Here is a 12,858-nt window from a genome sequence, read left to right as displayed (position 1 = left end):
TAAGCGCTGCGGTCAATCTGTTTTCTTTCTTTTGGTTAACTTGTTTGTTACTGTTTTTAAAGTTGAGATCTCTTCTGTTTCCATATTTTATTAACTCCCCAGCCAATAAGTAACATTAAAGAAAAAATGTAAATGTAAAAAATGTAAACAATGTATCGGTGTCTGAATGAAAAAGGCAGCAGTACTTTGTCAGCATCTTGTGGCAAATGAGCGGACTTACACACACGCACGCACGCACACACACTCACACACACACACACACACACACACACACACACACACACACACACACACACACACACACACACACACACACACACACACACACACACACACACACACACACAGAGAGAAACAGAGATGATTGGTTATATAAGTTATAAATACATTATGTAGCAGACAGTGAGTTACAGGGAGATCATAGAATTTACAGACCATACACTGCATACTCAGCTGTCAGAGTTGGGCAGGGCAGAGAATCTATTCAGATGACTAATAGAAACGTGGTGATGGGTGGATTAGGAGGGCTTATAAGGAGGGGAGAGACTGTAACCAAACTAATTTGTCTAACTTTCCTTCCTATTGAAATCTCTGTTGCACCAAAGATATGATAGGCTACGGTCGAGAAAACATCATATCAATAGGCTTTACTGGGGAATCCACACGCTTCCAGAGGGGCACAAAGCAGTAGGGAGTGGTGTATAGGCTCTGGGGCGACACACTGATAGAATAGACTAGGCTACTTGTTTACACTAGGGTGTGTCCATCCAAAATGAAATGAGAGGAGGTCTCAAAACCCACCCTTTTTTTCCAGACAGCTTACCCTGCCAGGATTTATTCTATTTGAAAGTAGTTATATAGTTGTTAACATAAATTATTGTTGATCAGTGAATGCTACTGAATTATGACACATATTTTATTGCGATTCGAGGCTGCAAATCGCGGAAGTCGTCTTGACACTCAAACCAAAGATGGTGGAAGAATGAAGATGGGTCACTCAGGCCGTTTACCGTTGAAAAAAATGTCCGTTCCGGTCTGCTTAACGGGGTGGTTCTCCTTCAGACATCAATGCGATAGCAGCTGGGTCGGGTCCGCTTAGCTCATGACAGTAATGTAACCAGAAAAAAATGCGGGAGTTAGATGTCTCGCTTCCTCTTCCGTCTCTGGCCAAACCACAGTTGGCAGTGGCACGCAATTGATCTTCCAGTTTTTCTCCGCGGTCTCCTGTATTCATTATCCTGTCGAGTTTTTCGAGTGAATCCTTTGAATTTTGGATAACTGCAATAATGTATCAAGTCGTAAGAAAACTCGTGTTTACAGATTCACATTGTGCCAGTGACGCTCCGAAGACTTATGAAGAATTATTTGAGAAATTAGATACCAACAAAGATGGAAAAGTGGATGTTGCAGAACTCAAAGAGGGCCTCTCTGCTTTGGGCATTGCTTTCGGGAAAGGAGACGCGCAAGTAAATAGCGCTTTACATGTGAAAAGATAGACTGTCTATATGAGAAAACATTTGTTATTTTAGTGTCACAATGACATTATTGTGTAGAGCAATTTATAGATTTACACAATATGGTGGTTGTAGCCCCTCCCATTGGCAAATCGTGTTGACAGATGCTAAGGAAATATATGAAAAAGCGTGTTATTTTAGTGTCAAAGTACATTATTGTGTAGAGCAAGTTATAGATCTACACAAGATGAAGGTTGTAGCCCCTCCCATTGGCAAATAGTGTTGACAGATGCCAAGCAAATGTGGGATTTTAACCAGTGACAAAGGATAGGTTTTACTTACTAAGCTATACAAAATGAAATGTATTCTAATCTATTATTTGTTTGTCATTTAGCAGACACTCTTATCCAGAGCGACTTACAGGAGCAATTAGTGTTAAGTGCCTTGCTCAAGGGCACATCGACAGATACTCTAACCACTGGGGCAGCAGGTAGCTTAGGTGAAGTACTGCATATCTTGCAGTACTTCACCTCTCTTTAAAGGATTACCATTAAACAATCCATTCACTGTATTACACATATCCTATATCATAAAGAGAGCATTGCACATGGGCATCCCATGTCATCACTTCGCCAAATAATGACTGAGGATGTTGGTTCTTGATAAGACTCAGTATCTTAACATTTCCAAATGTATTTCCATATACATATAGATAACACCTGGATCTGTCATATAGTACCGGGTAGCCTACTGTGCCATCTGAAAGCTGCAAGAATAGGGCATCATTAGAGATAATTTTGCCTGTAGCTTCAAAAGTTGAAACAGGAAAGGCAAGGTTTTATTGTTGCGGTGCAACTAAGGATAAGGACACACCTTTCAAGGTAAAATATGGCATTCCTGCGTTCCTTAGTTTTCTCCCAGTCACAGCCTTATGACTTTTCATTTATCTGTTTGCACAGAAAAGTGAAAGGCAACTTAACCCAAACCCTAAAACATTAATTCACGAAGGTCAGCATCAGCTCATCCTTGATACTTATAATGATATGAATCTATCCCCTGTTGTATGGAAGTTGAGTTGACATATAGATTAGATCATTTTAAAGTCAGGTAGCCCATCCCTGGGTGAGGCAACACACCAATGCACTTTGACCCCATTATATTGATTTGGTCTTACAGTCTACAGTACAGCATCCCTGTAAATTCAATGAATCCTCAGTGTTCTCTATAAAGAAAACAGTAGGTGGCACAATAGTCCAGCTAAAGGTTGAACAGCCAGCTGCCGCTCTCCAGTGAAAGTATTTCATGTAAGGGTTTTGGAGAGATTTTACAATTATTATTTCAAGCTAGGAATGTCTACACTAAGAAAATGTACAATGGGGGTGGTTTGTAAATGTGTTTTTGTTTTATTATTCCCAGAAAATAGTTTCATCTGGAGACCAGGACAACGATGAGGGTCTTGACATCAATGAGTTCTCCAAGTACCTGAAGGAACATGAGAAGAAACTGCTGCTGACGTTCAAGAGCCTGGATAAAAACAATGATGGTATAGTAGTCTAATCCCACTACAATATATCAATACTTAAAATACAGTCAATTATTTGATTCAATGTAAATGATTCAATATTTTATCTCATGGCATTGTTTTTTCCTACAGGACGCATTGACTACATGGAGATAAAGCAGTCCCTTGCCGACCTGGGGATGGACATCAGCAAGGAAGAGGCAGAGAAGATCCTTCAAACGTAGGCCCTCAGTCATATATCTCACTGTCTGGTGTCATGGTGGCATCAGCTGTTAAACAACCCACATTGGGCATATATTTACTTTGAGGATACAGTACATAAACTCCCGCATGTTATCTGAGCTTACTCTGTGGTTGTTCTGTCATTAAATGTTTATGTTGGGCCTGGCACTTTCACTATCCTCTGCTTGTGGTGGGTGGGGACCTCTGCATGGCTGCATTCTAGCCCAGCTAAGCTCTCCTGCAGTGGAGCTGATAACATTAATACAGCCCCTGACTGTGGATGATAAACACCTAGAATGAAAACCAGGAAGTGCCATTACATTGATGTGTAGTTTCTAGGCTGTGTTGATAGCACAAATATTATATTCTTTAAATAGATTATAGTTCAGTTAGAAGAGTTACTACAGGACAGGGAATGACAGAGCGTGTTCATTTCCATAAACAAAGCACTCAGATAGACTGACTCACTTTTTGTCTAACAAATACTGGAGAGATTAGTGGAGAGAGAGGGATGAAGCAAGATAGAAGAGATATAGAAATAGACAGGGAGAGCAGGTCTCCAGTAAAGTACAACATGGATCAGTAATCTCATTTACTTATTGATTACTGTCGCTGCTGTCTGCTCTCAGTGGAAGGGCAGCCGTGAACTTGTTAGGAGTTAAACCAGGTTGGGATTTGAGAAATATCAGTGTCATTTTCTATCCTAAATCCACTAGTTGTTTTGCAGTCTGCAAAATAAATAAAAAATGTTCACTCTCCTTACACTTTGTTGGAGTTCATCCAAAATACACCACCAATACTTGAATGTCCTCTATTTGCTGCACCATTATAGTTATTTTTCCCCATTGTACAGACTCAATGACAGTGTCACCCTTCTGTCTCTCTGTGCTGCAGCATTGATGTAGATGGAACCATGACTGTGGACTGGAATGAATGGAGGGAACACTTCCTCTTCAACACCGCCACCAACCTGCAGGACATTATCCGCTATTGGAAGCACTCCACAGTGAGTGAGTGAGTGAGTGAGTGAGTGTGAGAGAGAGATATTGCATGTTTGTGTGACTGAGTTTGTTTGTCTCTGTTTTGGAGTGTGTACTTGCTGAGTTATCCTACACATCACTACAACCTGATACATCAGTTAACAGTAGGGCCGCTTTCAAGGAACGGGACATGGACGCTTGCAAGAAAACCAGCTACGACCTCCAACGAGCCATCAAACATGGAAAAGGTCAATATATAGGACTTAGAATTATACTTCACCGGCTCGGATGCTGTTCGGATGTGTCAGGGTTTGCAGACAATTACGAAGGGAAATGAAGCCGTGAGTTGCCCAGTGAAGCAAACCTCCCAGACGAGCTTGAATGCCTTCTATGCTCGCATCGAGGCAAACAACACTGAGCCAGGCATGGGAGCCCCTGCTGTCCCGGACGACTGTTTGATCTTGCTCTCCATGGCCAATGTGAGTACGAATTTTAAACAGTTAACACTCGCAAGGCCGCTGGGCTAGACAGAATATCAGGGTGCATTCTCAGAGCATGCCCAGACCAGCTGGCAAGTGTTTTCACAGACATTTTCAACATCTCCTTTCAACATCTCCAATCTGTAATTCCAACATGTTTCAAGCAAGACCACCAAGAACTCAAAGGTAACCTGCCTAAACCACTATCGTCCCATAGCACTTACATCTGTAACCATGAAATGCTTTGAAAGACTGTTCATGGCACACATCATCAACACCATCAACCCAGACACCCTGGGCCCACTCTAATCCGCATGCCGCCCCAACAGATCCACAGATGACGCAATCTCTATTGCACTCCACACTGCTCTCTCCCACCTGGACAAGAGGAATACCTATGTGAGAATGCTGTTCATTGACTACAGCTCAGTGTTCAACTGTGTGGCCACACACGACTCCAACACCCTTATTAAGTTTGCTGACGACACAAAGGTGGTAGTCCTACAGGGAGGAGGTCAGAGGCCTGGCAGTGTGGTGCCAGGACAACAACCTCTCCCTCAACGTTAGCAAGACAAAGGAGCTGATCATGGACTACAGGAAACATCGGTGGGGCTGTACTGGAGCTGGTCGAGAGCTTCAAGTTCCACGGTGTCCACATCACTAAAGACTTAACATGGTCATCTCACACCAGCTCAGTCGTGAAGAAGTCGTGACAGTGCCTCTTCCCCTTCAGAAGGTTGAAAAGATTTGGCATGGCCCCTCAGATCCTTAAAAAGTTCTACAGTGGCATCTTGACCCGGCTGCATCACCGCTTGGTATGACAACTGCACCGCCCTTGATCGCAAGATACTACAGGGGGTGGTGTGGATGGCCCAGTACATCATTGGGGCCGGGCTCCCTGCCATCCAGGACCTCTATACTAGCCGGTAAATTGTCAAAGACCCCAGCCACCCAAGCCATAGACTGTTCTCTTTGCTACCGCACGGCAAGCGGTACCGGAGCGCCAAGTGTGGGACCAAAAGGCACCTGAACAGCTTCTACCCCCAACTGCTGAACAGTTAATCAAATGGCTACCTGGACTATTTGCCTTGACCTTTTTTTGCACTGACTCTCTTATACTGACTCTAATGTACACTCACTGGACTCTACCCACACAGTCAGAACATGCTTACACTGACACTCCAACACATACACACTACACATATACACACACACACACACACACACACACACACACACACAAAAGACACTCACACATGCATATTGACGCCACACACATACACACACTTTCAAACTCTTCAAATACGCTGCTGCTACTCTGTTTATTACATATCCTGATTACCTAGTCACTTTTACCCCTACCTACATGTACGTGTTATCTCAACTACCTCATACCCTGGAACATTGACTTGGTACCGGTACTCCTTGTATTAAGCCTTATTATTATTTATTGTGTTACAATTTTTCTATTTTTATTTGCTAACTTACTTACTTTTTAACTGCATTGCTGGGAAAGGGCTCGTAAGAAAGCATTTCACGGTAAAGTCTACACCTGTTGTAGTCGGCACTTGACAAATGAGCTCAACTATATCACAATCACATATCAAAAGATTGGTGGTGACAAATTTGCACCTTGCGTACAAGCTCAACTTGTAACAAAAGGGTTAGGGTTAGGTTGAATACAGTAACTATTTTTGAAACAATGCTTCAACTGTCATTACATAAGGACAGTGCAATGCTGCGGTACCCTGTCTGCCCTTCACAACAGTTTGACAGACAGTAGAGGGGAGAGTTGTGAATTAGAGTTCCTTTCCTGCTGGTTCTGGAGAGGTCCCAGGACTTGTGTAATGGCATGGTTCCTCTCTATGTCAATGGGATCAGACTGAGTCAAGAGTCAATCAAGAAACAGGCAAAGGAGGGAGAGGAGGAGTGATAGAGGTGAAGTAATAGGCTTTGTCTTCTGTTTATACACTCATGTAGAGGGGAGGATTGTTTCCTGAATGAAAGACAGGCAGTGATGTGGAGGGAACCAGCCAGTCACAGTAGAGGAAGGAACAGTCAACAAACTGACAGGTCATGTGGCAGTGCAACCTGGGGGTGCAGTTTTTATTGCTGAATATTTTGATATCCTCATGTCCTACAACAGTGCTCTCCAAACCTGATCCTGGAGAGCTTTGGATCCTCTGCCCATTCATCCACCCAAGAGAGAGAGGTTGAATAAACCTGCATGACTTAGCTAAACTAGGCTACGGTAAGCTAATTTAAGGCTGTCCTAGGAGGGGATTAGCTTGTTAGTGGCTTGGGACGGTGTGGGGGGTAAGGAAGTCAATGTGATGTCAGTCTGGGCGGGATAGGACCATCTTGTTGTTATTGGGGTGGAGGTAGGCTAAAGTGCCACTGGGACGTTGACTGGCTGGCCCAGTACATACAACTGGCTATTGCATGGCTCCGAATCGACAGACCGACCAGTACCAGGATCAGTATCACGGCTCAGATTCGGGCTGGGGCGACATGGCACTGCTGCAGCATCCCAAAGAAAAGTGGTTCTATATTGATTTTGAGGATGATGGAAATATCTATGAGGTGGAGCTTGAGGTGGTAAGTTCCATAGAGATCCTATTAAATTACAAATTCTACGGTAAGATCACTCCTCTGTTCTCTATCAGCTCAGGTGTCACAATGGACTTAAACTGAATTTATACTTTGTTTTGTCCATGATAAAGTACATGTCTTTACCAACACTGAGCACTGAGGTGATCGTATTGGTCCTGGAAGTCAGTATGCACATAAATTGTTTTGGTTTGTTTATATTGTTGGTGGCGAATCTGTTGATTATGTTCATTACTGCATCCAGAGTTGTCTTCTAAGTTTTGTTTTCATTGTTGTATTGAAAATGGTGCATTGAATTTGCATTACATTGAAGGTGGTCATTTTTGTCCTCAAAAATTGGAGCAATTTGCTATGACTTGATAATAACACAATTGTACCACTGTAATAATATACTGGTATGTAATTGTTGAAATGGGACATTTGTTTCCATTGTACCATATTGTTTAAATGAGTGTTTTGCATTGTTGAGCTAAAATGCTGTAATTGGTATCAGTGGTGTGCATGTAGACATACACATGAGACACACCATGTTACATAAAGTGAGAATTAGGCCAAGGTAAAACATCAAGGGTTCGGTAGGATTAGGTTCAAGGATGGCATGACGTTATAATTGGTCAGGGTGTTTGGACAGTGCTGAGGGGTATACTACAAAGCTGGGTCAATGATTTAGTTAGCTAACTTTCCTACATGTTCTGAATTTTAACTTTCTTTTTTGTAAGATAATGGGCATGTTCTCATTGTTTCAACAACCAAAATCACTTATCTAAGTTTAGGTTTTTACTGAACCGAAAAATCTATAGTTATTTCTGGTTGTTCATCAAAGTTAGCTGACTAATTCATTTGATCATGCTAGTATACCCTTATGTCACAGGTCTTGGGAGGTGAAGGGTTTGTTGCTGTGCAGTGCTGCAGTTGTGGGGTTCAGGTCTCTGGTGAAGGACAGACGTAATTAGTGAGTGGGACTTAAAGATCTTGGTGAGATATTATCAAATAGGACCCATCTCCTTTACATGTTGGTCACCCTGATGATTTTGATGATGCTGCTCATAATTGAGCCTCCATTGCCTCATCATTCATCAAAATATTCATAATGTTATCAGCATTTGTTCTGCTTGACGCTCTTTCGATGTGGTTTTTCGCGCTTTTCCGAAAAATGCGCTTTGCTACTCCCAGACCCACGTATATTTTAATTACTTACTAGAATATTTCAGCACACTTTGAACCAAAATGGACCGAATCAAGTTTAGTATGGAGGTGCTGTTGTTGTCGGTCTAGAATTAAACCTGGTCCACGCCACGCGCTTCTATAGTTTTATGCATTCATATGCATTTTATGCAATGTATAATTGCAATGTTGTTTAGGCTACTGGTAATTTATTTAACTTTAACTTTTTGTTCGAACGAACTACTTATTTATTCGACCTGGAAATCAATAGTATTGATTGGGGGTGCGTGTTTTCTTGCGTAAGAACACACGTGTCAAGACTTTATTGGGGGCAAACTCAGTGTTTCTAAATGTTGGCTATATTCGTTAACAGTGTGCATGTGTATTGTGATAGGTTCTGGATATTGGGGACAGCCTCACCATCCCTGATGAGTTCACAGAGGAGGAGAAGACAACAGGTGTGTGGTGGAAACAGCTGGCAGCCGGCGCCATGGCTGGGGCGGTCTCTCGTACAGGCACCGCCCCTCTGGACAGGATGAAGGTGTTCATGCAGGTATGTACTGTGGGCCTACATGCCTAACTCTATTAAGCATATGTCCAAGAAATGTATTGTGTATGTCCTTCTTGGTAAAGTTAGATGCAGTATACAGTAAATGTCAGGACCATATCAAATAAATGTACCTTTGTTGTGATGTTTGGATGACATGGGGTGATCCTACCTGCAGGGATCCAATTACAGGGAGCTAAGGAGGGGGCCCCCACAATAATTGAAATATCAATGGCCCCCCCCGAACCCTGATTATCTGTGATTTCTCTTTCTCAGGTGCACGGCTCCAAGACCAATAAGATCAGTCTGGTGGGGGGCTTCAAGCAGATGATAAAGGAGGGGGGCGTCAGCTCCCTGTGGAGGGGCAACGGGACCAATGTCCTGAAGATCGCCCCTGAGACAGCCATCAAGTTCATGGCCTACGAACAGGTGAGAAACAATCAACCACCTCTCTTCGTTGTTTTTAAGACCTGTGGATCAGGTCTATTTCAAGTTACTTTTTTCTTATCTGGTTAACCATGTAACCACAATACCGGGCATTATGTCTACTGCAATTGTATTCTGTATGTATGTCTCTGGGCCATCAGCACAGTTTCACTTTGTTGGCTCTGTTCCTCTTGGCAGTATAAGAAGATGCTGTCGTCAGAGGGAGGGAAGGTCCAGACCCACGAGAGGTTCATTGCTGGGTCACTGGCCGGGGCCACGGCTCAGACGGCCATCTATCCCATGGAGGTGAGAGGATGCGAGGGCAATGGAATGGGATGGTAATGAAGTGGAGGGGAGTAGAGAGAAGGGAATGATAGAGGAGATACATAAATGGGTATTAACATGAGCAGGAAGGAGAGAGGAGGGGAGTGCAGAGAGAGAATATATTCTGTGTAGTTTTATAACCAGCTAAAGTCTCTCTGCTTTGTCCTTTTAGGTAATGAAGACTAGGCTTACGCTGAGGAAGACTGGACAGTACTCAGGAATGTTCGACTGTGCCAAGAAGATCCTGAAGAAGGAGGGCATGAAGGCCTTCTATAAGGGCTACGTTCCAAACATCCTGGGCATCATTCCATATGCTGGGATAGACCTGGCAGTGTACGAGGTGTGTCCAAACATTTCTAACTGGATAAAACAGTTTTTTAGGTTTTGGACAGGTCATTGGTATAGCCTGGTCCCAGATATATGTGTGCTGTTTAGTGTAGTACTTTGGTTTTTGGTTATACAGCAAAAACTTTTGATGTTGGACCCAGTTTTACCACTAAATGTAGGTGATTGTGATCTCTTGGCCTAATCATGTTTCCTGACTCTCTTTGTGCTCTACTCTACCCCTTCTTACCTCAGAGTCTGAAGAATGCGTGGCTGGCCCGTTATGCCAAAGACACAGCCAACCCTGGGATCCTGGTGCTGTTGGCCTGTGGTACCATCTCCAGCACCTGTGGCCAGCTGGCCAGTTATCCCCTGGCTCTGATCCGAACCAGGATGCAGGCAGCAGGTAACCGTCCTATCTCAGAGATCACTCAAAACCCAAACCTGTGACTGTACAAAGTGTTACAACACTGTCACATATTGAAACAGACTGGTCTTATAGACTAGATGTAACATAGTAAGGTAAATGGGAATACCTAGTCAGTTGTACAACTGAATGCTTTCAACGGAAATGTGTCTTCTGCGTTTAAACCAACCCCTCTGAATCAGAGAGGTGCGGAGGGCTGCCTTAATCGATATCCACGTCTTCGGCGCCCAGGGAACAGTGGGTTAACTGCCTTGCTCAGGGGCAGAACAGATTTTTACATTGTCAGCTCTGGGATTCAATCCAGACACTGACACACCAATGCTCTTATGGTGTGGTTACATAAGACAACGGTTACTTAAGACAAAAACAAAAGGAGGGTGGTTGGTTGGGGTGAATGGATGGATGGGTTTATAAGGCAAACGTCTAGCAACCCATAGGTTGAATGTTTGAATCTCATCATGGACATGTAACTTACAAGTAAAAATACTTGTAGCTAATTTACAATTACTTAGCATGTTAGCTAACCCTAACCCTTTAACCTTCCCCTAATCTTTTAACCTAACAACTAACCTTAACCCAGCTAGGTGAATCAAACGAGTGTGCTCGCATACTCTCTTAAAAGACCTTCGCTTAAAAAAATGAGAACAAAGTGGCAATAGTACTGTTTGGCCATTTTAAGACGCCGTAGCCAGTATACACTTCCTCAAAATAGACAGAATAAATCTAAGATAACTCAAGAAATATGTCATTAATTTTGACGTTTTTGCGCAATTTTTTTTTTGCGCAATTTTACATCTAAGACGTTTGGTGCATTATTTCTCAATGAAAAAATGTGCATGAAAACGAATCGTCTCTCGTTGAATGACAAAGAATCCCTACATTTGACGGATGAAGTGGTGTACACTTCGGCTCCTGAACTTTGTCTGGCCTTGGGAAAAAATGTTGTGTGCCCGAAAAATCCTTTACCTTAGTATAAAACATAAAAATGTCATCATAATATATGCAGAAACACTTCCTAACTGTTTCAGCTGGAAAGCGTGCGGATGTCTTAACACTAACCTCTAGCCTAGCTAACGTTAGCGTTAGCCACAGGAAATTGGAGTTCATAACATATTGTACGAATTTAAATTCGGAACATATCATGCGAAATGTTTGATGGACATCCACAAATTAATACATACCATACGAAACATATCATACTAAATTGAGTGTCTCGGATTTATGTACAGAATAAAGAATGCTCTGAGACCAGGTTGAGAGAAACACCAAATCCCACTCCGGTCTCAAACACGATGTATTATCATGGCCAAGATGACTGACTTTTATATAACTTTAGCAATTACTCTTTACAATCTATAGAGGAAATGGTGTTGATCGATTCAAATTAGTCCATGGTAATACCAACTTAATTTCCTCCCTGTCTTTCCCTTTTCTCTCAGCATCCATCGAAGGCTCAGAGCAGGTGACCATGAACCATCTGGTGAAAAAGATCTTGGAGAAAGAAGGATTCTTTGGACTGTATCGTGGAATCCTGCCCAACTTCATGAAAGTCATCCCAGCTGTCAGTATCAGCTATGTGGTGTACGAGTACATGAGGACTGGGCTGGGCATCTCTAAGTGATGAGTGGTATTGTATTAGTGTGTGTGGGTTCGCATATGTGTGTCAGTTAGATTATTTGATACCATTTCCCTCCATATTTTCAGTGACATTTGTTGGGGTAAATTGCAAAATGCAAAAATACTGTTTACCTGTTCCACCAAAGCCTGGACTTAATCTAGTTGTTGCTAGGGTGTTAGTCCATTGTCCTGGGATCTTTTTTATTACAACCACGCACACAAACTTTCCAAGGCAGTCTGAATGGTCATTAGTCAAACACTATAGCGGTTTACGTATTTCAAGTTTACCCAAGCTTCCCATGTATACCCCATTACCAAAGAAAGATACAGAGGTCTTTTTACATGTTTCACCCGAGATGCACAAACTTTAGATAATGTTATTATTTTTACGTAACGCACTAGACACGGTCAGTTACTGGAGAAATAAACAAAAAAATATTCTGGCGGAATTAGGGTTGTGTTCTAAATTTGAGTGCCAGGGTGAAATAGAAGATGGCTCCTGTCTTGTTGGAAGGAGGAGTCATGCAAATTTTGTTTTGCACATCTTGGGTCCATGAAAAAGGAGTATGTGCCTTATTGTGTGATTTGTTCAGATCTCTGCATGGGACCTGTGGGCCTGTCCATCCATCCAATTCGTCTTGCCTTTTTTCCAAAGTTTTGTTAAATTAAATACTCCTGTTTTACAATAAAAAAGTCAATATTTTAATACAAAGGTGTGCCGAGTCCGTTCTTTCAAGCCTTTCACACATTCATTCATTGTAG

The 12,858-nt window shown here is 42.5% G+C and overlaps 1 protein-coding gene across 1 annotated transcript; it reads left to right on the top strand.

The window, feature by feature from the left end:
- Positions 1 to 1,142: 1,142 nt before the first annotated feature.
- On the top strand, positions 1,143 to 12,808 carry slc25a24 (solute carrier family 25 member 24). Its single transcript, XM_024422291.2, has 10 exons — positions 1,143 to 1,466; positions 2,871 to 2,997; positions 3,109 to 3,196; positions 4,093 to 4,204; positions 8,826 to 8,984; positions 9,255 to 9,407; positions 9,603 to 9,710; positions 9,901 to 10,068; positions 10,308 to 10,458; positions 11,919 to 12,808. Exons 1-10 carry the CDS (start codon positions 1,287 to 1,289, stop codon positions 12,098 to 12,100), a joined length of 1,428 nt encoding a protein of 475 aa, XP_024278059.1. The 5' UTR covers positions 1,143 to 1,286; the 3' UTR covers positions 12,101 to 12,808.
- Positions 12,809 to 12,858: the final 50 nt, after the last annotated feature.

The sequence above is a fragment of the Oncorhynchus tshawytscha genome, linkage group LG05, assembly GCF_018296145.1.
Source record: "Oncorhynchus tshawytscha isolate Ot180627B linkage group LG05, Otsh_v2.0, whole genome shotgun sequence".
NCBI classification, from domain to species: domain Eukaryota; kingdom Metazoa; phylum Chordata; class Actinopteri; order Salmoniformes; family Salmonidae; genus Oncorhynchus; species Oncorhynchus tshawytscha.
This window is presented reverse-complemented; position numbering and strand designations above follow the sequence as displayed.